This window comes from Helianthus annuus, chromosome 16 (genome assembly GCF_002127325.2).
Source record: "Helianthus annuus cultivar XRQ/B chromosome 16, HanXRQr2.0-SUNRISE, whole genome shotgun sequence".
Taxonomy (NCBI): domain Eukaryota; kingdom Viridiplantae; phylum Streptophyta; class Magnoliopsida; order Asterales; family Asteraceae; genus Helianthus; species Helianthus annuus.
This window is the reverse complement of record NC_035448.2, coordinates 106,871,380-106,897,451: the sequence shown is the minus strand read 5'-3', so window position 1 is coordinate 106,897,451 and position 26,072 is coordinate 106,871,380. Positions and strand designations below refer to the sequence as shown.

Below are 26,072 nucleotides of genomic sequence, written 5' to 3'. Positions count from 1 at the left end.
GGACTTTTCTTTGCAATGGCTTCTTCATTAATCTCGAACTTTGGAGTTTCTTTCACTTTTCTTCTCACTACCGGTACTGTCTCATCATAGCTGCTAACCGGTGTCTTTACCTTCTTCTTTTTCTTCTTGGCCTTCTCATCTTCGCTGTCGCTTTCTTCTAACATCTTCAAATGTTTTGCCATCTGTTTAGCATAGTACTCAGTATCATCATCACTTTCATCTTCAACTTTGGCAACAAAAGCTGTGTAAGCTGTATCTTGATCAGGAATATAGTTATCCCAAGTGAAATTCTCCCAGCTAAAACCCTCGGGTAACTTTTCATCATCTTGATCAATTACCAAGGCACTACCATCCTTTCTCTTCAAACAATCTTGATTACCCACACAAGCTCTCTTTCCAGAATCTTCAATTATAGGTCTTCCATGTGCCGTTTGTGCTTGATGTTGATTCTGCTGAGATGGTTGTTGAGCAACTTGATGGTAGATGGCTTTTCGATAGTAATCATTATTGTTGTTGAAAGGATTCTGAGCTCCACTTGCTTCGCGGTTGGTGCATTCTCTCTTGAAGTGTCCTTTCTCCCTGCAACGAAAACAAGTGACTTTAGATTTGTCAAAACCTAAAGTAGAAACATTAGCCTCACGAAGATAATCTCTCCCCGTGATCTGCTTAAATTTCTCAGCTCTCCGTAGCACGCTAGCCAAACACCACTTTATGTCCATTAGCTCCATCTCTTCAGCATCTATCTGGTCGTAATCTTCCTTTGTTAGCATTGAATTTCCGATACGACCTGCAACAAAACAACTGTAAGACTCTAAAACCATTCCTAATAAAGACATGTGGTCTTTAGCAACTTCCTCAGAATAATCTTGATCATTTTCAAGATTTAATACAATATTGCACTGAAGTTTCTTCCCATTTTTTGTTGCTGAAAAGTTTGGATCAAAAGATGGAAATGATGTGAAACTGGTTTTGCTGTTTGATCCTGATGATGAACTTCCAGAAGTATTCTTGGCATTGTAAGCAGTTTCTATTTTCGGAGATAGATTTGTAGATTTCTCATTCACTCCTGCTTTGTAATACAACACAATATCCTGTTCACCATCGAAATCTTTCATTCGAACAATTTTTCTCTGTTCCATTTCCTGAGCTTCCAATTTTTCAATGAATTTGCTCAAGGTTAACGTGCTAAAACCCTTTTTGTTCCTAAGCATCATCAGATATGTTCCCCAAGTTGCATGTGGTAAAGCATCTGCAAGCTTTTCAATTAACTCTTCATTGTCTTTGTTGATACTTAACCTCTTCATGTTCACTAACAAATTGCAATCTCTCTCAATGATCTGTTTTGTACTCTCATTCTTCAATCCTCTAAACAAATCAAACTCCTTTTTCAAAAGCGACTTCTTATTCTTTACCATCTCCTGACTTCCAACAAACTTTGAACGTAATGCTTTCCAGATAGAATAAGAACTTCCGTTATGCTGCAATAACACCATAATATCCTCTTTCACAGCTTGTTGTAGCAGACTTAGCATCATTTTCTCATTTTTGTACTTCTTCTTGTCAACGGCACTCATGTCTTTAATCGCAACTTCCTCTTCATCATCATTTAATGGTCTAACATACTTTGTTTCCACACACTCCCATGCATCTAGGTAATTCGCTTGTACCCAGTTCTCGAAACGACCCTCCCATCCTTTATATTCTTCAATGTTCAATAGTTTGGGTGGTTTTTGCATTGTTCCTGTTTCATTTTCAAGAATTGTGGTTTGTGCAACAGTGATCGGGGTAATTGGAGTAGCGAATGCGTTGTAAAATTCCCCGTCCATTTTTCAGATTTCAACAATTTATCCAACTGTCCTTAAAGGCGAAACTAAGACTATTCACAAAAGCGAAACCTCTAAGTGATCACAAAAGCGAAACCCCAAATTCAAATAAGCGAAACTCAAGAAGTATTCACTGGAGCGAAACCACTAAGTACAAATGAGCGAAACTACTCTGTTCAAATGAGCGAAACTGATGTTGTGACACTATGAGCGAACCCTTATGGACAGATGAGCGAAACCTTCTGTTATAATGATACAAGAGCGAAAGTACTTAATCTTTGAAGCGAAACCTCTGGTATTATGTAGCTATGAGCGAAACTAACTAGGTCACAAGAACGAAACCATGGGATGTTCGTATAAGCGGAACCTATTCGGAAGTTAGTTTGACCTATTTTTAGTCCGAGTTTCAACACCAAATTCTCAGGGATTTGTCTATGTCCAATTACGTACAATCTGTGAAATTTTTAGCTGATTTTGACCGGTAAAACTATCTGAACTGAAAAAGGAAGGTGTAGAAGTAAGAAATTTCGATGAATTCCAGCTATTCTCTGTAGAACTCCTCCTCCTGAAGCTCTGATACCACTTGTAGGATCGTATTTCGACCCAAACGAGTCGTTCAGAGGAGTTTTGATCAAATACAGATGCGGAAAATAAGTATCTGACTTAGGAACAGCTAGCAAATCACTTTAAATACCTCTTTGCATTGATTTATGACAGTTTACATTCAAATCTCAAACCGGCAGCACTTCAGTATGAGTTACAAGGCTGTTACAGGTTTCGCTCGAATGATACCTATTTATAGGTCTTGGGGTTTCGCTCCAATGGACGTGTACGCATAAGCGAAACCTCCAAGTGACATAAAAGCGGAACTACAAAGTACATAAAAGAGAAACCTCATCTAAGTGTCCCTATAAGCGAAACCTCTATCTAAATCACATACATTTCCCATTTTTCTCGTAAAACGCGCCCTGATCTAACAATCTATGACTAAGACTCGATCCAAGACGAAGTCGACAGATGTAGTGCACCAACAAATCGTAATAGCGATCGAGTTATTACCCTGTTACTACAGCAGCGTTTCGAGATTTGTGTGTGTTGTGAAGTATTCGGACTATAACTCAGTGCCTAAATCGACTTTTTACGTCGTTCAAGTGCCAAAATTTGATTGCCAAATCACTCTATTTATACACAAAATTTGACCCCCCTCGCGTGACGCGAGGGGTACCCCTATGGGTGTCGCGTGGCGCGAGGGGTCACCCTACTCCATAGGGTAGCCACGCCCCCAACTAGCCTATCTGAGTTGACAGTTTCGACAAATTCTAATTCTACAGCGAGTTATTTAGATAATCGTCAGCTAGGGTTTACCCCCCCCCCCCCCCCCCCCCCGGGGTTTTAGGGGCCCTGATCCTGATTCTGATTGTTCTGAAAATTTTAGGGTTTATGCCGAATTACTTGGGTTTCTTAATTAGGGTTTCCTTATTAGATAATTAACATAATAAGTAATGTTTTTAGTGAGAGTTGTTACACATTAGAACTCTTATTTTTACCAACAGATGAAGCCGAGGACAATATCTTCTCCAGATACTCTCTCGCCTTTTTCCTCTTCTTTCGCAGTCTGTCTTTCTGCCCCTGTGAAAGTTTAACTTTCTTTTCTTGAATTGTCTGTTCTTGAACTTTAGGTTTTAGAATTTTCTGTTCATGGGGCTTGACATTGACTGGAATCTTTGCCAATTTTTGAGAATTAGCCCTCAATTTGTCATTTGATCTCCTTGGGCACTCTCTGGCAATGTGACCTCTGATGTTGCAGTTAAAGCATCTCATTGTCTTATAACTCCAACCTTGGCAGTTAACAGCAATGTGTCCTTTCACTCCACAAGTGTAACACATTCTGTTATCGTACCATTCACCACTTTCACACACCAGATGCTCAGATCATAGCATTGTCTGGCTTTGTGGTAATCATCACTCTTCTTGAAAACTGGATTTGGCTTTTGAGCACTGTGGTCCAACCTGCACCACTTATTGCCAACAATTTGCGAATTTTCATTTTTTACTTTTTGTAATTTTTGATTTTGATTGGATGATCGACCTGATGAGCTGTTATTATCTTTTTGAACATTTTTCAAATTTTTACCTTTTTCTTTTTGTTCTACAATCTTTTTAACAGGTTTCTGTGTTGAACATTCACCTGTTTCAGTTGATTGCAAAACAGTTTTCTGAAACTTTTCTTCTAATTTCAAAAACAAATTTTGTTTTTCAATTTTTTCGTTTTCATCATCAGATTTCTCATCGCAATCTTCAACTTTGACATTGTCAAATTTTGTGACATTGTCACTTATTGGAACAGAATTGATCGGTTTTGGACATGGAATATTTAAAATATCTGATGAAGTCACAAAACCTTTCAATTTCTTTTCAAGTACAACAATCTTGTTTCTTGAATTCTCAGCTTCGTTTTCAAGCTGAGATATTCTTTCAAGATGAGACTTGATTAATTTTTCATTCTCATTCTTCATGTTTTCAAGAACAGACTTTTCATTTTCCAAAACTTTTATCTGTTCTTGAAATTTTGTTTCATTTGCTTTCAAGTTCTTGTTCTCAAGCTTTATCCAGAAATCTTCATTTTCTGACGATTTCTTTTTGCTTTCATCCTTTTCTTCTAACTCTTTGATTTTCTTTCGAGCATATTCAATTTCTTTTTCAAGTCTAATAATTTTCTGAATATAGGAATTTATCATTTTTTGCTTTTTGATGTTATTTTGACTAAAAACATTTCTCCCATCTTCAAGAATTTTTATTGGACTTTGAAATTCTTTTTCAGCTTTTGATTTCTCTATTTCAAAAACTTTCAGTTTATCTTCAAAATTTTTTGCATTTTCTTTCAACTTCTGGTTTTCCAGTGTCAAACTGTTCAAGTTACTTAACAATTTGTCATTTTCAGATTTCAGCTTTACACAATTTCCCTGCAAATCCAGAATCTGTTTATCATCAGCTTGCTTCTTATCATTCAGCTTTTTGACTTCCAAAGTCAAACTTTCCGCATCTTTCACGAGTTTGTCATTTTCCGTCTTAAAGTTGTCACATTTAAAACACACTGATGCAGAACTTGAAAGTTCATTCTCCACAAATTCTTCATTCTTTGTGATTTCCTTTGATTATGTCTTGTATGTTCCTACACAAACGATTTTAAAAAAATCAAGAGGTTTTAAATTTTCATCAATATAACATCCTCTTTTATAATCATATTTCATGTTTTGTTTTGCAACAAAACACATACAGATTCTTTTACAATCTCAGTAATTACATCTAAATTGATTTTTCCTAGATTTCCCATATTCAATTCATCTAGATTCTCTTTGATTTTATTCATCAATGTTTTCTTCTTGTCAGAATTTTCATAACTGTGTTTTTGAAGTTTATTGATGAAATCAAATGGATGTAATTTTGAAAATTTAGGTTTTTGCTTTAATTCTTTTAATACATCATCCCATTCGGCAGGTAAAGCATTGGCAAACTTTGATACCTTTTCAGCATCTGTCAATTTTATGTCAAATTTTTTTGGTTTGTCTATTATGTACTCAAATCTTCTTTCCATTTCTTTCATTGTTTCATTCTTTTCACATGCAAAATTGTCAAGTCTAAGCATCCAAATCTTCTTGTCATCTTGTTCATATGTGCTCGTTTTATACCATCCATAACTATTTAACCTTCCAATAAACTCATTCTCCTTTTCGTCAAACATTAATGCCATCTTTTACATAATTCTGACAATTTTTCTCACAAAAACAACATGTCAAGCGAAATTTAGAGTTTTCAGGTAGAAAACCCTTTGAAGCGAAATCACACTTTTGTTTTAGGAGCGAAATCACTGACTATTGTCCCTTTGAGCGAAATTAGATGGTAATTTGGAGCGAAACCTCAAAGTAATTTGTCACAAGAGCGAAATTAGGCTACTTTTAGAGCAAAATCAGATGTTTGCTTAGTGGAGCGAAATCAACTATTGCTCAAATGAGCGAAATCAGATAATGTCCAAATGAGCGAAATCAAAGTATCACTTGGAGCGAAATCTCAAACACAAGAGCGAAACCTCTGATTTCGCTTTTGCTGTAAGAGCGAAATTAGAACCTAATGTAACAAACACTTGATTTCGCTTGAACCTACGAGCGAAATCACTCAAGTACCTTCGAGCGAAATCAGATCTCGAACCATTTTTTGTCACTTTTAAGCTGATTTTAATGCTGAAACTTTCAAGGATTTGTTAATAGACAATTTTACACAATATGTGAAAATTTGAAACAATTTTGACCGTTAAAACTTTCTGAAATGATAAAAGAAGGTGTAGAAATCAGAATTTTTGAGCGAAAACGAGCTGAACGGTAAGAACTCTTCCTCCTGAGCTCTGATACCACTTGTAGGATCGGGAGACGACCTAACGAGTCGATCAGAAGAGTACTCAGACTGAATCAGAGGCGGAATTCATTGATTCAGTCTTTGTTTAGCTTGATTTCACTATTAATTGTCTCTTGTATTGATTATAAAGCTGTTACAGATGCGGAGACACTTCGACGGAGCTTCGCCGTCGGAAACAAGACTAATCTATCTTGATTTCGCTCATAACTGCCTATTTATAGGCTTGGGATTTCGCTTATAATGACACCGAGTCAACATGAGCGAAATCAGACATTGTACATAAGAGCGAAATCAGTAACTGATACTATGAGCGAAATCAAGATGTTGATGATTTCGCTCCAAATGACAAGAGGTCATTATGAGCGAAATCAACACTAAAACATGTTTTCTTGATTTTCGTGTGCTGTACAAACAACCCTAAACTAAGACTCGAACTAAGATGTAGTTGACAGGCAACTGCACCAACAATCCATTCCCAACTCCTCTAACATGGACTCTCTCGTCCTGTTTTCCTCTAACTCCCCCTCAACCTCAGCATGCAAGTATATAACTTTAGGGAGTGTGAGGTATACCTGATCACCATCATGTTGTTTAGAAGACGAAAAATCTTCCTGATGTTGATCTTCTTGTTGTTCGTTCAGCTGATCATTCTAGAAGTCATCAAGCGTATGTTGATTAGAAGGCTTCACAATTAACAACCCTGTCGCCCCTTGATCATCATCGTCATCATTATCATTATTAGCATCATAGCTATCAATTGCATTGAACCAATCTTTCAACTCTGGATCCTCTTCTTCCTCTTTCTCTTCTTCTTCATGACGTTTCTCAATTATCTTTCGTCTACTCAACTTTATTTCTCCTGGAGTAACGTCTACAACATCACTAACAGCAACAAGAGCAAGTGGATTATCATCTTTAGTACCTTCATCTAGAAATGGATCTGGTTGGCTTGAAGATCCAAGAATCTCCTCTTTGTCAATCACCACACCTTTCTTCTTCTGCTTAGCTTCTTCAGCCAACTGCTTCTCTCTTTCAACTCTTCTAGCTTCAACCCTCTGAATCTCTAATTCATTAAACACAACTTGAACATTGAATCCAAGCTTGTGCTCAATAATAGTGTATAACATATTCAACTGCTCGTCCTTTACTACTTTGTCAGCCCTTAAGGCTTCTATTTCTTTTCTCAACACTTCATTCTCGTTTGATGTAGTTTCATGTAACTCTCCAGTCATTTGGTGTAGTGTCTTGTTGGCTTCATTCACAGTCTCGTACTTAACATTCACTTCATCAAACTCTTCTGTGATTCGATCAATCACTTTAGCATGTTCATCAAGCTCTTCTGAAAGTTGATCAATAACTTCTGCATGATCTTCTAAATCCTTTTTCAAAGCAACATTTTCAGCTTTAGCAGCTTCAAGCTTTTCTTTAAACTCTTCACATTCAGCTTCAGCTTTGGCTTTTTATTTTTCAAGAACACTGACTTTCTTCGTATGCACATTGATCTTTCCTTCATTGAATATATCAAAATCACCTTCCGGAAGATCTTCTGGATATTCACCAATGACCTTTGGAAATCCGTGGCTTGAACTCGAAGTAGTGGCTTTCTTTGGTTGTTCTTTAGGTGTCTTCTTAGGATCATCGTGAATATGAATTATTGGATTGATTGGTGATGCAGGAGGTGTAGACTTTCTTTCTCCCATAAACTCTACTTCCACATCTTCAACAACTTTCTCAACTCTTTCGTATACAGGACTCTCTGGAGCTTTCGTTGTTTCTACTTCAGGTTTTTCAACACTTTAAACTTTTTCAACTTCTGGAACCTTTGTAGTTTCTACCTCAGGAGCTGCTGTTGATCCTTTTCTTGCTCTAACACTTCTAGGAACAACTCATGTAGGATGAGCTTTCCTTTTCCTTATAACTTTCTTTTTCTCTTTAGGTGTTGGCACATATGTTGAGTCTTCCTCGTCAGAATCTTTCTTTTTCTTAGGTGACCCCTTATACTTTTGCTTTCCAGAAACATATGATGTCTGTGCAATCTTTGTTGGATCAACCTCGTCGCTATCTGTAGCACTGGAATCAGATTGTACAACACCTTCAACTAGAAAGAACTACATAGACATAGTTCATGTGTGATTAGTTGCAGTGATGAAAGGGAACTAAGTACTCAGATTCCTAGAACGTGAGGTTGTTACCCGATGATCAATTAACCCTTTCCCAAGTCTAATTCTACCCATGATATCTCGATTGTCGACGGCACCAAGAACGTATGATTTCAAACTAGATTCGCATAAGAATCAACAATTTACTAACAATCAATCGCACACCATAACAAATAAATCATAAAGATGAAGTTGTTATTCTAGAAATAAGGAATTCAAGCATAAAGTCTTACATAACCTTCAACCAAAGATGATCATCAAGAGTTTAGCCACTCATGGCTTGAGTCATCATCCTCACACAAGTTTCAATGTTCATAACAATTAAAAACACAAACTGAATGATTGGAAATTGTCTTCAAGCACCAAGAGCACTCAAAATCACCCCTAGAACTGCTGGTAACCGAATGGGAATGATTGGAATTGAAAAGACACCATAAATCCGCATTAAAAGGTGGAAGTTAGACATTTACGCAGGTCAGCGCCATAAGCTACAGTGGCCACCATAGCTTACGGTGGCTTGGAATGGCTTACGGTGGCTTTAAACTGTCATACGGTGACAAAAAGTACCAGTCGGCGCCGTAAGCTACGGCCCTTGTCGTAGCCTACGGCAGGCTTCAACATGAAAACTTGTTTTCAACATAACTTTTTTGTTTCAACTCCGTTTTCTTCACCGTTTTCGCCTACGTTCTCGTAATTTCGTCCTCTATCATGCTATCCTCTTAATTCTTCAATTACAAAAATTGATTTTTTCATTTATTCTCCGTGTTCCTTCCATTTTAAGCTCCTATTTGTACCTGAAACACAAACAACCGTAGTTATCTAATTCTAGACAACTACCCGATTAAATGTAAGATTTTATTATCATTTATACCACTTAAGGGTTGTCCTACGGACTACCCGTCACATCCCCACACTTAACCATTGCTTGCCCCAAGCAACCCGTTCAACAAAACACAATTTATTCAAGCGATCAAGCACACAAACCAAGCTAGAATATACCGTCCTTCTACTAACCTTTTATCATACCACAAGACACACCCCTCACAACAACTCTCGGTGACAAGTAATATTAGCACGTTATGCTAAAACACTCAATGCAAATGTGTGATTGTGCGACAATAATCTTGTATAAAAATCAAGTCTCCTCCTATCAAACGCCTAGCATGCTTATGAATCAAAAGGACATCCTGGTTGTAACGGGGCTATGTGTAAAGGTAGGAAAATGGTGGAATATATATGCAAGTAGCTAATTGATTTGACCCGGTTTTTATTTCTACTACTAAACAACGCAAACATCAACTATACACACAACTTCTCAACTACTATCACAACTAAATTCTTCTTTTTGTATTTTTCTCATTTTTTTTCTTTTTTTTTCTTTTCTTTTCCCTTTTTTAAACATAAAACTCAACATTATATACAAGAACGTCAATAATCACAAACTAAACTCCTACACCGGGTCATCTCAATAGGTAAAGTTTTGTAGGAAGTAGGTTTGGGTCACAACCGAATGGTATAAGGCTCAAACATGGCTTTCTGAAGACCAAACCCCCACCCCTCACAATACCAAGCTCATATATGTAACATATGAGGTCCAACCCCCAATTCCCACACTGTCACACATCTAGACGAGGCTACCTAAAAGTCCCCTATCATTTTCACAAGCATGCTAACTCTAAGATTCAACAAGAATTCGTACACAAGTTCTATTAACACAAAACACACACCGCCACTCAAAATAAAAAAAAAAAGCATCTTCAATAATCATATGTGGCTCAAACTCTCACCAAGAAAGGACTAGAAAGGGGTGTCGGTGTGTCAAGTGGAACAATATCAAGTGTTCAAATTTTGACAATTTTCGCTTGATTTCACACTTTTTTTTTTAATTCTCAAAAATTTCCCCCCATCCCCACACTTGGGATACATTATCCCAATGTATGGTTTTGAGGGAAATATCGCTTTTAACCAAAAAACATTAGTTTTTTTTTATTTTTTTATAAACAAAAGCAAACTAATAAACTAACAAAATTTCAAAGCTAAAGAACATGACAAGTCTAAGGAAAAAGTACATTGACCTGGTGAAGTTTGACACAACATATATTGTAAGTGATCCAATTCCCTATCTCACACAAATATCCGCACATCTTCCCCACACTTGAGTATTGCCATGGCCCGGAAACATAGAAAACTAAAGAAATAACAAGATCAGTGAAAAACCTCGGGTTGCCTCCCGAGCAGCGCTAAGTTTTCAGGTCTTCAGCCAGACCGTGCCACCCCCATTTAAGGTGGCTCAAAGAAACGGTTCCTGTCATCTCCATCACTTCCTCGTGCCATTGAGCAAAATGCATCCGTCTCGTTTCGACTCTGTGGGTAATCAAATACACTCTTGCTTGAACCCATATGCTTTTCTTCACGATCCAGTGGGTGATTTCTTCTCATTCTTTGAAACACCTTTTCACTAAACCCGCTATCCTTCGCCTCAACAAAATCGTAACTAATCATCTTAGTCTGAACATCAAATGATAACTTATGGTTCCTTTCAGTCATGGTAATGATTCCTTCTCTACAATCGATTTGAGCATTTGCTGTATAGAGAAACGGTCGACCCAAAATCACCCTTTGTTGTGACGCCATCATGCTAGTAGCATAATCTAAAACCAGAAAATCCACCGGGTATTCGAATTCTCCCAACCGAATCATAACATTCTTAACCATTCCCCGTGGACGCCTCCAACTTTCATCCGCCAAACTCACCATGGTGTCTACATCCTGAAGCGGACCAAAATCATACATATCGTATAGATCACCTGGTAACACACTCATGCTTGCCCCATAATCCAATAATGCATGAGGAATTTTTAGTTTCCCCACTCGGATAAGCACAATTGGCGTTCCATACTCTTTATCATTCTCGACTTCGGCATCTTTTTCCAAACCTGCACTCACTTGATACGAAGAAGTTAGCAATGTTTCTTTAAATTTAGTATTTGGAATGGTGCTTACCACATTGATGTTAATGCTTTTTGTGTTCTTGGGATTTGTCACCGTGTCACTTGGTAATTGACCTTTTGCTTTCTTCAATAATGCCATGTCACTTGCAAGTTGACCCATTTGAGTGGTCAACGACTGAATCGCTTTGTCACGGATTTCATCTTTTTGCATGCGAACATCATTCATTTGATTTCTTTGTTGCATCTCTAGTTGCATTGCCTTGAGCATCTCCATCATCTCATTTCCACCCGAAGAAGTTTGACCCGAACCACTTTGACCCGTTTGTTGAGATTGCCCTTGGTAGCCATAATTATTTCCATCCCGATAGTTCCCTTGATTGTATTGTTGGCGAGGTGCAAAATTACCTTGAGCTCCTTGAAAATTTGGGTTGGCTAGATTCGAGGGATTCCCATAGCGGAAGTTTGGATGGTTTCTCAAACCGGGTGGTAAGTGTTAGAATGCATATTGTAATTTCTACCACCCCCTCCTTGCCCTTACAAAGCATTCACCTCCTCATATTGCCCTTCACCTCCTTGGCAATTTTCAGCCGCATGCCCTATCTCATTACAAATTTCACAAACATCATAAATCTGATTAGACGTTTGAACATTACCATCGTCTACCGCATGCACTTGAGTTCGGGTAATGGCCGGTCGTGCCCTCCTTGACGCTTGAGCTTTTCTTTTTGATGTAATTGCCATTTGTTCCAAGAATTCCCAATCGTCATGCTCATAGTTTGTGCCAAAAGTGCCATTGGTAATAGACATTAAATCGCGAGCATCTTCGGCACTTAACCCCTCATGGAAAGCATTCATCAATTCCCAAAGCTCTATCCCATGATGAGGACAATTCTTTATCATCATGTTAAAACGTTCAAAGGCTTCGTGGAACATTTCACCTTGTTGTTGTTGAAAACTTCTCAACCCTTTCCTAGCATCATTTGTCTTTTGAGCGGTTTAAAATTCATCTAAGAAAATTTGTTGCATCTCCGCCCATGTATAGACAGATGTCGAAGGTAATGTGTAGAACCACTTTTTCGCCTTGTCTTCCAAAGAAAATTGGAATAGTACCAATTTGACATCGTCAGCTGAAAATCCTTGACTCCCAAGAGTATTGCAAATCGAGTCATAAGCCTCCAAATGAAAATAAGGCTCCTCTGTTGCTAGACCCTTATATTTTGGCATGCTTTGCAATGAATTGGTTCTCACCTCAAATGTCCTCCCTTGATCATTGTGGGGAATAACTACCGCTGAAGGATTATGAGTGATTACCGGTCTAAAATGTGCTTCAATGCCTCTTGCATGTTCTCGAAGATGTCTTCTTGGTATACCCAACCGAACTCTTGGACGAATAGGACCCATTGGTCTTTGTATAGGCCCTTGTGGTGCAAATGGTGGTTGAAATTGTTGTTGAATCGGTTGTTGTTGGATTTGGCTTTGTAATTGATGTTGTACATTTTGCGGACGAATTTGTTGTAATGGTGCAGGACGTTGCAATTGTGGCCCTTGTGGCCTTGGCCGAATATGTTGTGGTATAATTTGTTGTTGAGAAATCCCACCAACACTTGGCATTCTTTGAGTTTGACCTTGCACATAAGTAAGCTCCCCTTGATCTCCATCACCCCCATATGCATATCCTTCTTCCTCATAACCCTCAAAATCTTCATACCCTTCATCATACCCATCTCCTCCTATACCCGAAAATTGTCCAAATGGATAAGATGAATATTGGAAACCCGATTGGTGCGGTGGTCTAAATGAAGAAGTGGCATGAACAACAGTTGAACCTTGTGGTAGTGAATGAGTTGAAGATGATTGTCCCGTAGCTGGAAAGAAATGGGAAAATGGTGGAATTGTGGTAGAAGGGTTAAAAGTATGTGTAGGTTCAACTTGGGTAGTGATAGGTAATGTGGTGTTGGTTGGTGTAACATCATGTGGTGGAGTAGGGTCGGTGGTGATGTTAGGCATGGTGGTATTCGGTGAAGGTTGTGTTGATGATGGTATGAAGGGTGGTGTAAGCTCACCCGCAGTGGGTGGTGGTGGTGGTGGTGGATCCATGTATCGAAGTGGTGTAATTGGTGTAGTTGGTGTTGTTGGTAAACCGCTGATTCTGTTTTCCCTTAACAAGATTCTGTTACTTCTCAAAGTTCGTTCAATCTCCGGATCAAATGCCAATGGTGATAGCTTGTGAGAGCTTCTAGTACACATGCACCTGTAAATACCTGCACACTAACACACCCAGCGTAAACCAGAAAAATAACAAACTTAAAAAGATAAAAAATAACACACGTTGCGCACTACTCCCCGGCAACAGCGCCAAAATTTGACGTGATGTCGTGGTCACAATAAAATTTAATCCAATTACTACTAAATAGATAGTGGAAAGTGGTTATCGAACACAGGGAGTTTGTGGAATATGTGTTATTTGAAGATTTATCTAAGTTAACTAAAATTAGACTAAATGCAATAAAAGTAAATTCAAGAGTTGGATTGATTGATTAGATTAAAAACTAAGATTACTATTCTAATTGCAAAATGAAAATGTTGGTTGTAAATAAATTAGAGACAAATGACCATCTTTAGTTTCCGGTTTGCTTTGACATTTATGCTATCATTCCACTAGAAAGAACTACATAGACATAGTTCATGTGTGATTAATTGCAGTGATGAAAGGGAACTAAGTACTCAGATTCCTAGAACGTGAGGTTGTTACCCGATGATCAATTAACCCTTACCCAAGTCTAATTCTACCCATGATATCTCGATTGCCGACGGCACCAAGAACGTATGATTTCAAACTAGATTCGCATAAGAATCAACAATTTACTAACAATCAATCGCACACCATAACAAATAAATCATAAAGATGAAGTTGTTATTCTAGAAATAAGGAATTCAAGCATAAAGTCTTACATAACCTTCAACCAAAGATGATCATCAAGAGTTTAGCCACTCATGGCTTGAATCATCATCCTCACACAAGTTTCAATGTTTATAACAATTAAAAACACAAACCGAATGATTGGAAATTGTCTTCAAGCACTAAGAGCACCCAAAATCGCCCCTAAAACTGCTAGTAACTGAATGGGAATGATTGGAATTGAAAAGACACCATAAATCCGCATTAAAAGGTGGAAGTTACACATTTACGCAGGTCATCGCCGTAAGCTACGGTGGCCACCGTAGCTTACGGTGGCTTGGAATGGATTAGGTGGCTTTAAACTGTCATACGGTGACAAAAAGTGCCAGTCGTCGCCGTAAGCTACGGCCCTTGCCGTAGCTTACGGCAGGCTTCAACATGAAAACTTGTTTTCAACATAACTTTTTCGTTTCAACTCCGTTTTCTTCACCGTTTTTGCCTACGTTCTCATAATTTCGTCCTCTATCATGCTATCCTCTTAATTCTTCAATTCCAAAAATTGATTTTTTCATTTATTCTCAGTGTTCCTTCCATTTTAAGCTCCCGTTTGTACCTGAAACACAAACAACCGTAGTTATCTAATTCTAGACAACTACCCGATTAAATGTAGGATTTTATTATCATTTATACCACTTAAGGGTTGTCCTACGGACTACCCGTCAGTGACCCCTTATACTTTTGCTTTCCAGAAACATATAATGTCGGTGCAATCTTTGTTGGATCAACCTCGTCGCTATCTGTAGCACTGGAATCAGATTGTACAACACCTTCAACTAACGTTTCCTTAACACCTTCAGCTTCAACATTCTTTGCAATTGTTTCAGCTTCTTTTTCAGCAACTTTAGTAGCTTTAGCAATTTCAGCATCAGTATGCTCCATGTATTCATCAAACGTCATGTTCAAGAGATCTGCGCCTTTCTTTATCAACTCTGTCGGTGGAATCACAGTCTCATCTATCAACCCTGGCGGCGACTTCTTCTTTGTTGGTTTTGCAATACAAAGATTAACACTATTATGTAAGACCCGTCTCAATTTAACGCGATTATAATATTAAATACGCATTTTTATATGGAAATGCGACCTTTCAAAAACTTTTCCAAGTTAACATTCTTACATGATTAAAAACATTTTTCAATATAATTATATGTGTTTACAATGTCCACTTTTAACTAGAACAAAATAAGATCATTGCGGAAGCTTCAAAAGACATGTGTTCGGTTCTTGATAATCGCTTGATCTTCATCCGGAGCACACCACGATCACCTAAGTTCAAAACCAACATAAAAGTTAGTTTTGGTATCTTAATATGCATTTAGACAAGTTCCAAGCATTGAACAACAAAAGAAAACAAATTTTCCACCTCTGGTGTCTCTCGCGGGCCGCGAGAGACTGAGCTTATGTTGTCGCGGGCCGCAACACTTGTCGCGTGGCGTGACGTTGTTCCCGGTTAGCGGTCGCGCGGCATGACACCCTGTATTCGACAGAATGGTTGTTTCTTGGTGCTTCATTTACCCAGCTATACTTATTTACCAAAATTCTAACTTCAAAGTATCATATCTTTCAATCTACATGTCCGTTTTACACGATTCTTTTTCCTACGTTATCGTAATTTAATTCTCTATCATATGGAGTTATAACCCGACGTCTGAACTCATAAAATATTAGATTTCAAGCCCTCGGCTTGAAATTAATTTATAAGGAATTTTGACCCGTTCAAGTTAAAAACTACCAACTTGTTTCTAAATAATAAAAGTACATACGCCAATGTATTTAACTCAAAATCTCTAGCTCGGGTCCATAACTTTTTGTGAATTATGCAACTAGTACACAAGCTATGCGCACGAGTCCGTTTTGACCCATTTAGAGTATTTTTATGCATTCAAGCATCTAACTCGTTCTTTTCATTTCACACTTCGTATTCCCATATTTGATTAACACTTATATTCCACCACAACTATTTTTTTTGTGGCGTATTTAACAAAATGAACCCATTAACCCATTATCGTAATTTTTTTACCATTCGGTTAATCATTTTACGCGAATGACCCATTGATGTGTGTCGGTGTGTATATAATTTTGATATATATTTAAGCCCCTTTTTACACTTTTAACCAAGTTTTAAATTTATAAAACACGATATTTACTAACACTAAACACACATATGGGCAAGTGCACCTATCGTGGACGTAGTATAGTGTTGGTAAGATACCGAGGTCGTCCAAGGACACAAGAGCTTTTAATACCGGTTTATCCTCAACGTCTAACCAAATCAAAAAATGAGAAAAATGTTTTAAACTAAGAAAAATAAAAACTAACTAAATGCTGAAAAATAAAATAAAATAAAAACAGATAGACAAGATGAATCACTTGGATCCGACACGTGTATTAGTATAACCTTTGATTATTTTCGCACTTTTGCACTTGTTTAAGAGATTATCTTAGTTATTGTAGTAGGCCCCTCTTTTGAAGGCGACGTTACCCTCAACCCAGTAGTTTGAGTCAGCAAGGATACAATCCTAAAGGGTCAGATTATTGAAAGATAATGAATTAAGTTATTAATGCAAATTGTGGTAGGCCCCGGTTTTGGCGGTGACGTTACCCTCGGCTAAGTAGTCTGAGTCAGCAGGGATACAGTCCTAAATAGCCGGGTTATAGTATTAATAGTAGTTAACTTATGAGGGGGTCAAAGAGTTTGGATCCCCGCCATCCAATACCTATGGGCATTGAAGGAGATCCTACTAAATTTGACCCAGGTCCCAAGCAGGACCTCTAAACGCTGAACAAGGGCAAGACCCTTACCAAACCGTTCCCTTAACCCCCGACCAGGTAGCCAACATACCTCCATATAGACCGTGGAGATATGAATGGTGAAAATCTTTTATTTTATATAGACAGTAAAATAACGCCAAGACACCACGGACAAACGATAAGGAAAGATCACCTTCAACATAAGTAACTAGTTATTAAAGTCATTAATACAAAACCAAATAAAAAGTGCAAAAGATTAAAAATAAAAAGTATTATACTAAACACTTGTCTTCACCAAGTGATGTAAGAGACTTAGGCAAACATGGCCTTGATTGTCAAGAACTCTTACTATCAATCTTGGATCCCGAGACGACTCACACACTCTACGATGGACAATGGATGATGGTGGTGGATGATGGTGTTATGGTGGTGGTGGGTGGTGGATGAAGTGTGAGAGAGGTGGTGTGCCAAGGGATGAGATGGAATGAAGCCAAGCACCCCTATTTATAGGCTGAACAGAAGGCTGGGCACGGCCCCGTGTCCGCTGGACACGCCCCCGTGCCCGTCTGACATTCTCTCTCTTCATTAATTGTAATTCGCAATTACAATTAATGCGCCTGCTGTACTTTCACCACGCCCCCGTGCCTGCTGGACACGGCCCCGTGGTGGGCAATGGAAGCTTCTACTGGTTTGTCTTTTCTGCTGCTTCCTGGGCACGCCCTCGTGTTCGCTGGACACGGGGCGTGTTCAGTCTCTGTTTTCTCTTCTTTGCCTTGGGAGGTGCCGTTGAGGGTCCGGGCAGTCTACTTTTGTTCCTTTTCTTGTATTTATGCTAGAATTAGTTGTCTTTTTGCTTCTTTTGTGATTTTGAGCTCATTTCATCCTGAAAATACAAAAGGAAGACAAAAACACTCTTTTTCCAACATTAGTACTTAAAAAGGGTTAGTTTTATGCCTTAATTGATGTGATTTATATGTTGCATTTTACACACATCAAATACCCCCACACTTGAACTTTTGCTTGTCCTCAAGCAAAACTCTTTAAATGTGGCTTACACTCCCAAATGGAATAGGTAGAAGAGAAGGTTTTTAGCTTGTCCTAGAGTGTCGGGAATCCAAGGTCTTTGTAAGTTTTATTTTTATTTGTTTACAATCCTACTCGTTATGATTTATTTTGAACGTTTCATAAGATAAATTACTTATTTGGGCATAGCATGCCTTATTAAAATTCCATTTATATACAAGTTCACATACCTCACGAGGGATCACTCAACACTCGGCCGAAGGTGTCTATTTTTAGTGAATCACTCGAGAGCGGCATGGAACTTACGCCTTCCATAGGCTTGCCAAGCAATCAATCCTCCTCCTTTTTAACTTTTTACCTTTGTAAATATCAAGAGGACTTTTGGGGTGAAGGGTTAGGCTTGGGTTAAAGGTGGGTGGTTTGTGTTAGTGGTTAGTAAAAAGGGCGAAAATCGTAAAAAGCGTCGGTTTTCGTGAAATACCTTGTCTTTAGTGACTTTTTATTTTGAAGTATTTCTCCAAACAAGCTTTTGTATAGCTTTTGTTTGTTTTTGACTTCATCATTGTTTTTTTTTAATCACATAAAAAGGTGAGTTTACGAAAAACCGAGCTTGTTACTAAAATAAAAGGTGAAAAATAAAAAGGGTTTTTGGTGGGTAAAAAGGGTTTTGGGGTAATGAAATGAAAGGTTTAGGCTCAAAGGGGCTATCTAGGGGGATTTTGGGTAGGTGATAAAAAAAAAAAGAAAAATAATGGTTTAGAAAGAAAAATATGGTTAGTCCTAATGCCTCCATCATTTACTTACTTGGGTTTAAGTTGGTAAGGACCGGGAATGTATTGTTGTGGCAAGTTCTAGAGTTGTAAGAACCAAGCGGCTATTCACACAAGAAATGAAAAATGAGCATTTAGTCTAAATATGTATATTTTTATGCTCAATAAAGGCTCAAAACTCACTTTTGTGGGAATGGGTTTTTTTAATGTGATCAAGTATATATAATCGAATTTTTAACTAGACTTGTTATGCCGTTTCATAATTTTCTTATGTTGGTTCTTTTGTTATCACGACGCTATCGGTTGTAAACTTGTAAAAATATAACCTTTTTAGAACTTGTTATTCCCAACTTAAACTAAGACAAGTAAATAAAAAAAAATGAAAAAGTTTTTGAAAAAATTTGGGGTGTTTAGCGGTTCCAATAGAGTTTTGTGTAAGGCTTGTGTTTAGGATTTGCAAAATTCAAGGTTTTAGCATCCCTCCCACACTTAAATTACACATTGTCCTCAATGTGTCCAAAAATAAGGTTTTTGGTTGATTAGAATGTGTAAAAGTGGTTTAAAAAGCAAAGATTTTTGTTACTGGTAGTCTGAACACGGCCCCGTGTCCATTGGGCACGGCCCCGTGGTGAACTGCCAGTACCGAGAACTTACAGAAGATGAACACGGGGGCGTGTTGGTTGAACACGGCCTCGTGTCTGGCAAAAATTTGCAGGTCAGTAACCAAACAGCAGGTCTGGGAGATGAACACGGGGGCGTGTCGGCTGGACACGTCCCCGTGTGGACAGTCTGTGAGCCTGAAAAACAGGTTTTTGTCACCCGGTTTCTCCATTTTGGGGCTGCAAGTGCTAATATTTAGCACTCTAACCCTTGCATTGTACCTGTCTAATCACTCAATACCAAACCAAACAAACATAAACCATCCTAAATTACCAACGTTAATTGTCTCCACGCATAAAGTAAAAATAAAATAAAGATAAAAGAAATAGTTAAGGAAAGTAAATTGTTCAACAAGCGGCACGCAGGCCGTAAATTGTTCGATAGAGAAGGGTACTTAAACCTGTGGGCTCATCACCAACCTGCCCCTCGTTCCTTCAAGCCTTCTACTCCATGTCTTCATCGCTACCATCACCTCCACCCCCATGCCTCGCCATGTACTCCCGAATGCTACCGATATCATCTTGTATATCGTTAATGTTGCGCTCGATAGCTCCAACCCGGTGGTATGTGTTGTTGGCGAGATTGTAGGTGTTCCTGGTGCACATAAGATTTTCCTGCAAAAGATCATGTAAACTTTGAAAGTTAGGAAAACCACCTCCTTGAGAGGAGGATTGACCCGGATCGCCCTGGGGTGGGTACTGAAAATGGGGAGGTGGTGCATGAAGAACTAGAGCCTCCTGCGGGTTCCATGCATAGCCTTGCGTCCTTTGAAAGCTCACCGTCCCGTCTTCCGCCTCATAAAGCAAGTTCATGGCTCGGCAAATGTGGTAGTCAACTCGTCCCGACCATGGACTCCTTTCAAAGGACCTTGGGACATTCGTGAAATGCTTGAAGAGACGGTACACCCATCCCCCGAAGAAGATAGGTGTAGGAGCGTGAGCAAGGCGATTTAGGTGCATGTTCCGTAACAAGAGATAAGGAACATCGAGAGGCTTCTGGTTGTGGATGCAGTGAAGGACAACCAAATCTTTCAACCCTACAACGCCACTACTGTCGTGACGCTGGTTCAGCGAGTAGGTGAGGAGCCTGTGAATGTAGCGGTAAAGCGGGTCCCTCAGTTTGGTGCTTTTGGTGTTGCTCGGGTTGTAGATTCCTTCACCTATTTGAGCCCATGCGGCTTGATGTTCAGTTGCATCCAAGTCTCGTAATCCCCCAGTATTCTCTTCATTCCCCGATTCCTCTTCACTATATAGCTCTATGATAGCTCCAAACTGTGCCATGGAAGTTGTGAACGTGGTCCCCCCACATCGGAATGTGACCGCATCATGGTCAAACGGGTCACATCTCGAGTTAAAAATGAAGGTGCTGTAGAACTCCATCGTGCATTGATGCACCGACCGAAGCCGGGTGTTCAATGCGACAGCCAGTGGACCTCTCACAATGTTGTTGAATCGGTCAAGTTGATTCACCATGGTTAGCAAGTCGGTACACGCCCGCCTAGGGTACTCCTCCGGTCTTGTTTGTAGTACCTCGTACCGTGCCCTAGCGTCCAGTTCACTTGCGTTAAACCTCGTGAATTTCGACATCTGCAAGAATACATCAAAAGTTAGTACGAAACAAGGATAACTGGAGCGAAACTGCAAACAGTGGCCTGGACACGGCCCCGTGTCCAGGCGTCTGTAACCCAAAAATTTCATTTTTCGTCCCGGTTTCGAAAACCTGAAAATTTTTAGCCCAATAGTAGCGGTTTCCCCCGAAAATGAAACCCTAAGTGTCGTTTTTCCCAAAACAAACCGTTTACCCTTTCAATTTCGTGATTTTCGGTTCAAGAACAAGGGTTTGGGGTTTTAGTTGGAAATCGAACGAATCTATCAACAATACATGTTTATTTACTTCCTACTATACTAATCTAAACTACTACTAACAGATTTCATCAAAAATTTTGAGTTTGATCCAGATGAACATGAAGAACCCTAGATTTTTCCCCAATTTTTGAAGTTTTAACTACATGCAAGTAACTAATCTAACTACTAGAGATGATAGAATCATACCTTGACGTTGTTAGACTCGGTAGTGACGTCGGAAAACTGCAGAAAATCGCCTCAAACCAGAGCGTTTTCGGCTATACGGGGCGTGTGGAATGATGTAACTGATAGGAAAAGAGGGTTTTATCCCGACAGTTGCCTCGACACGGCCCCGTGTCGAGCGGACACGGCCCCGTGCCGGGCAAAGTTTTTGAAATTTTTTTTTTATGATGTGCTCGTGTGCATGCCCGTTATTTTCGAAAATGGCTAGAAGACTTACCGGTTTTGAAACGTACACTTACCTGTAACATGTCGGGTATGAGTTTATTCGTTAACCGTTTGAAGGGAGATCTCCTCTTCCTCATCCTCAATGGATCCTCGGTAGAGTTTTAGCCGTTGGCCATTGACTTTAAATGGTATCCCATTTCGAGTTTTAATTTCTACTGCACCGTGTGGAAAAACATGGGTGACGGAAAAAGGTCCTGACCACCTAGATTTTAGCTTACCAGGAAATAATCGAAGTCGTGAATTAAACAATAGAACTTGATCTCCTACCCGAAATTCATTAGATTTAATATATTTATCGTGTAAATTTTTCATTCTTTCTTTATAAATTTTGGAGTTAGAATATGCATAATTCCTTAGCTCGTCTAATTCATTTATTTGACAAAATCGATTTTTACCAGCATTTTCTAAATCTAAGTTCACGTTTTTTATTGCCCAGTAGGCTTTGTGAGCTATTTCTACTGGCAAGTGACAACTTTTTCCATAGACGAGTTTATATGGGGTTGTGCCTATAGTGGTTTTATAAGCAGTTCGAAAAGCCCATAAAGCGTCATCTAACTTGTCGGCCCATTCTTTTTTATTTATTCCTACGGTTTTTTCAAGTATTCGTTTTAAACCTCGATTAGTCACTTCGGCTTGCCCATTTGTTTGAGGGTGATACGCTGTTGAGACCCGGTGATAGACCCCATACCTTGTTAATATTTTTTCGAGTTGATGATTGCAAAAATGGGTACCTCTATCACTTATTAAAGCCTTTGGTGTCCCAAAGCGAGAAAACAGTTTTTTCAAGAATTTTACCACTACTCTTCCATCATTTGTTGGAAGAGCCTCGGCCTCCGCCCATTTAGACAAGTAATCGACTGCCACAAGTATATATTTGTTTCCCTTTGAAGGTGGGAAAGGTCCCATGAAATCGAGTCCCCACACTTCAAAGATTTCACAGACGAGAATGCCATTTTGAGGCATTTCGTTTTTGGAAGAAATATTACCTGATCTCTGGCAGGCATCACATGTCTTTACAAGGTTTTGTGCAACCTTGTAAATGGTTGGCCAGTAAAATCCAGAATCAAATACCTTCCGTGCGGTACTTGCGGCACCATGATGTCCTCCGTATGGACCTTCATGACAATGACGGAGAATTCTTCGTGCTTCATTACCATGGACACACCTTCGGATGAGTTGGTCGGCACACATTTTGAAAAGATAGGGGTCTTCCCAAAAGTAATGCTTTACATCAGCAAAGAATTTCTTTCTTTGATGATGTGGCCATCCTTTGGTGACTATACCGCTAGCTAGGAAATTAGCGTAGTCGGCATACCATGGCTCTTGTCTACTCTCCATCATTTCCAAGGATTCCATGGGAAATTTCTCGTTGATTTGCTCGTCTCTGGTTGTCTCCAAAGCTGGGTCTTCTAAGCGTGAGAGATGATCTGCAGCGGTGTTTTCTGCTCCTCTTTTGTCCTTGATTTCGATGTCGAATTCTTGGAGGAGTAGAATCCATCTGATCAAACGGGGTTTTGCGTCTTGCTTCTTGAAGAGGTACCTGATGGCTGCATGGTCTGTATAGACTACTGTTTTAGAAAGAACAAGATAAGAACGAAATTTATCAAAAGCAAATACCACTGCTAGTAATTCTTTTTCTGTAGTTGTATAATTTTCTTGTGCATCATTAAGAGTTTTACTAGCATAATAAATTGGGTGGAAATGCTTTTCTTTTCTTTGTCCCAAGACTGCTCCAACAGCAAAGTCACTTGCATCACACATGATTTCGAAAGGAAGTTTCCAATCTGGCGCTATCATGATAGGTGCATTGACTAGCATTTCCTTGAGGGTTAGAAATGCTTGATTGCATTCCTTGTCAAAGATGAAGGGTGCATCTTTTTCAAGTAATTTTGTTAGAGGCCTTGAGATTTTCGAAAAGTCTTTGATAAACCTTCTATAAAATCCGGCATGTCCTAGGAAACTCCTGATTGCTCATACGGAGGATGGAGGAGGTAATCGAGAAATAGTCTCTATTTTTGCTCGATCAACTTCCATTCCTTCGCTTGAGATTTTGTGACCGAGTACTATTCCCTCTGTTACCATGAAATGGCATTTTTCCCAGTTAAGGGCGAGGTTAGTTTCCTCACATCGGGATAGCATTCGTTCAAGATTATCGAGGCATTGGTCATATGAGTCTCCAAAGATGGAAAAGTCATCCATGAAGACTTCCATTGTCTTTTCGATCATATCATGGAAAATGGCGACCATACAACGTTGGAATGTTGCAGGCGCATTACATAGACCGAACGGCATGCGTCGATATGCGAAAGTTCCGTAGGGACATGTGAAAGTTGTTTTCTCTTGGTCTTCTGGTGCTATCGGTATTTGAAAGTAACCTGAAAAACCATCTAAGAAACAATAAAATTTATGACCGGATAGTCTTTCTAACATTTGATCAATGAAGGGTAAAGGAAAGTGGTCTTTCCTTGTTGCTTCATTTAATCGCCTATAATCTATACAAACTCTCCACCCTGTGACGGTTCTTGTTGGTATTAATTCATTTTTCTCGTTAGTTATTACCGTCATACCTCCTTTCTTTGGGACTACTTGAACGAGACTTACCCACGGACTATCGGAGATAGGGTAGATTAGTCCGGCGTCAAGTAGTTTGATGACTTCATTTTTAACCACTTCTTGAACATTGGGGTTCACTCTTCGTTGTGGTTGAATTACCGTTTTGTAGTCATCATTCATTAAAATTTTGTGCGTGCACATGGAAGGGCTTATTCCTTTAATATCTACAAGCTTCCAAGCGATCGCATTTTTGTGTTTTTTAAGCAGGCTAATTAATTTTTCTTTTTCTATGTTACTTAATTTAGACGAAATGATTACAGGTAAACTACCATCTTTGCCTAGAAAAGCATATTCCAAACCTTTAGGAAGTTCCTTGAGCTCAATGGGTGGGTCTTTAGAAGACACCTTATTTTGTGGCTCATCTAGATTAAGAACCTTAAAGGTTTGTTCTATGGCTATCTCTTCTTCGACAAAGTGGTCTTCTTCGTTGTTCGTATCGGGTGGTTTAGCTTCATCTTCAATTAGGGGGTCATTATTGCCAAAAAGATATTTCATTGAACGCTCAAGATCTATGTTCCTTTTGAATGCCCCTAATTGAAGAGGTAGATTGTTGAATTTCCGGTTTTTCAAAGCTTTATGAGTTTGTACAAAAGGTTTTCCCAAGACTAGCGGGGCGTCATCAAGGATGACGAAGTCGGTTGGGATTACCATTTGATTTGTTTGAACCAAAACATCTTCAGCTACACCGATTGATTTCATTACTTTTCGATCGGATAGAAAATGGGAATTTGAAGTGGAGTAAAATCACTAACACTTAATTTTTCGAAAATGTAGTTAGGCATTATGTTAACACAAAGATCTTTATCAATGGTGATATTACTAATAAAGGAATTTTGAAAGAAACATGGAACCGGTGTAATGTTAATTTCAAAAGGATCTTCTTTTATTAGCGAGGTTTGATCATTAGTTAACTTAACACTCACTATTTCTTTGATTTTAGCACTAGTGTTTAACTCTTTTAAAAACTTAGCATGAGGGGTTACTAAACAATGATTTTCGAAAGTAGGTGACAAGAGATTAATTTCTTTAAAATTAGACTCTTCTTGAATTTTAGCGTTATCGACCTCACCTCTTTCGTTGTTTAACTCATGTGTCAGTTTTTCACTTTCTTGTTCTTCCATTTTTACATTTTCAACTATCTCTACGTTATTATCATTTTTAATTCTTCTCTTGCGCGGGATTCCTCTTCCCTTGCGCGAGATTCTTTCATGTAACGTTCGATAGTTTTAATGTGTTCTAATATCCTATTGGTCACTTCAGTGAGAGAAAAGAATTTGGATCCTCAAAGCTTGAATCCGGTTGTTCGATCCTTGGCTCCTCATAATTCTCATATGAAGTAGATGGTTCACACCATTGTTCTTCATTATAAGTATATGATGGATAAGGGTCGAAACTTTGTTCTTCATAGTACTCATATGAGGTGGGTTGTTCACGCCATGGTTCCTCATAATAAGAGTATGAAGGTGGTGGCTCATATCTTGAGTCTTCAAAGTATGAGTATGAAGGCTCATACCTTGGTTCATCAAAATATGAGTATGAGGGAGGAGGTTCATACCTTTGGTCTTCATAGGATGTGTATGAAGTTGATGGCTCGTACCTGGGCTCCTCATAGTAGTTGTATGAATTGGATGGTTGATATGAAGT

The 26,072-nt window shown here is 38.8% G+C and overlaps 1 protein-coding gene and 1 non-coding gene across 2 annotated transcripts; one reads left to right on the top strand and one right to left on the bottom strand.

Moving 5' to 3' along the window:
* Positions 1-6,883: 6,883 nt before the first annotated feature.
* On the bottom strand, positions 6,884-7,933 carry LOC110919431. Its single transcript, XM_022163698.1, has 2 exons — positions 7,765-7,933; positions 6,884-7,689 (listed from the first exon to the last, which is right to left on the bottom strand). Exons 1-2 carry the CDS (start codon positions 7,931-7,933, stop codon positions 6,884-6,886), a joined length of 975 nt encoding a protein of 324 aa, XP_022019390.1.
* Positions 7,934-12,214: 4,281 nt separating this feature from the next.
* On the top strand, positions 12,215-12,320 carry LOC118488612. Its single transcript, XR_004885156.1, has one exon. It is a non-coding gene; the product is annotated as a small nucleolar RNA R71 (small nucleolar RNA).
* Positions 12,321-26,072: the final 13,752 nt, after the last annotated feature.

Excerpts from the sequence above, each read along its gene's own strand:
- LOC110919431 (XM_022163698.1), bottom strand. The coding sequence starts at position 7,933 with ATGGGAGAAAGAAAGTCTACACCTCCTGCATCACCAATCAATCCAATA. Across the intron at positions 7,690-7,764 it reads TCCAGAAGATCTTCCGGAAG|CCAAAGCTGAAGCTGAATGT; the intron begins GTGATTTTGATA and ends AAAAATAAAAAG.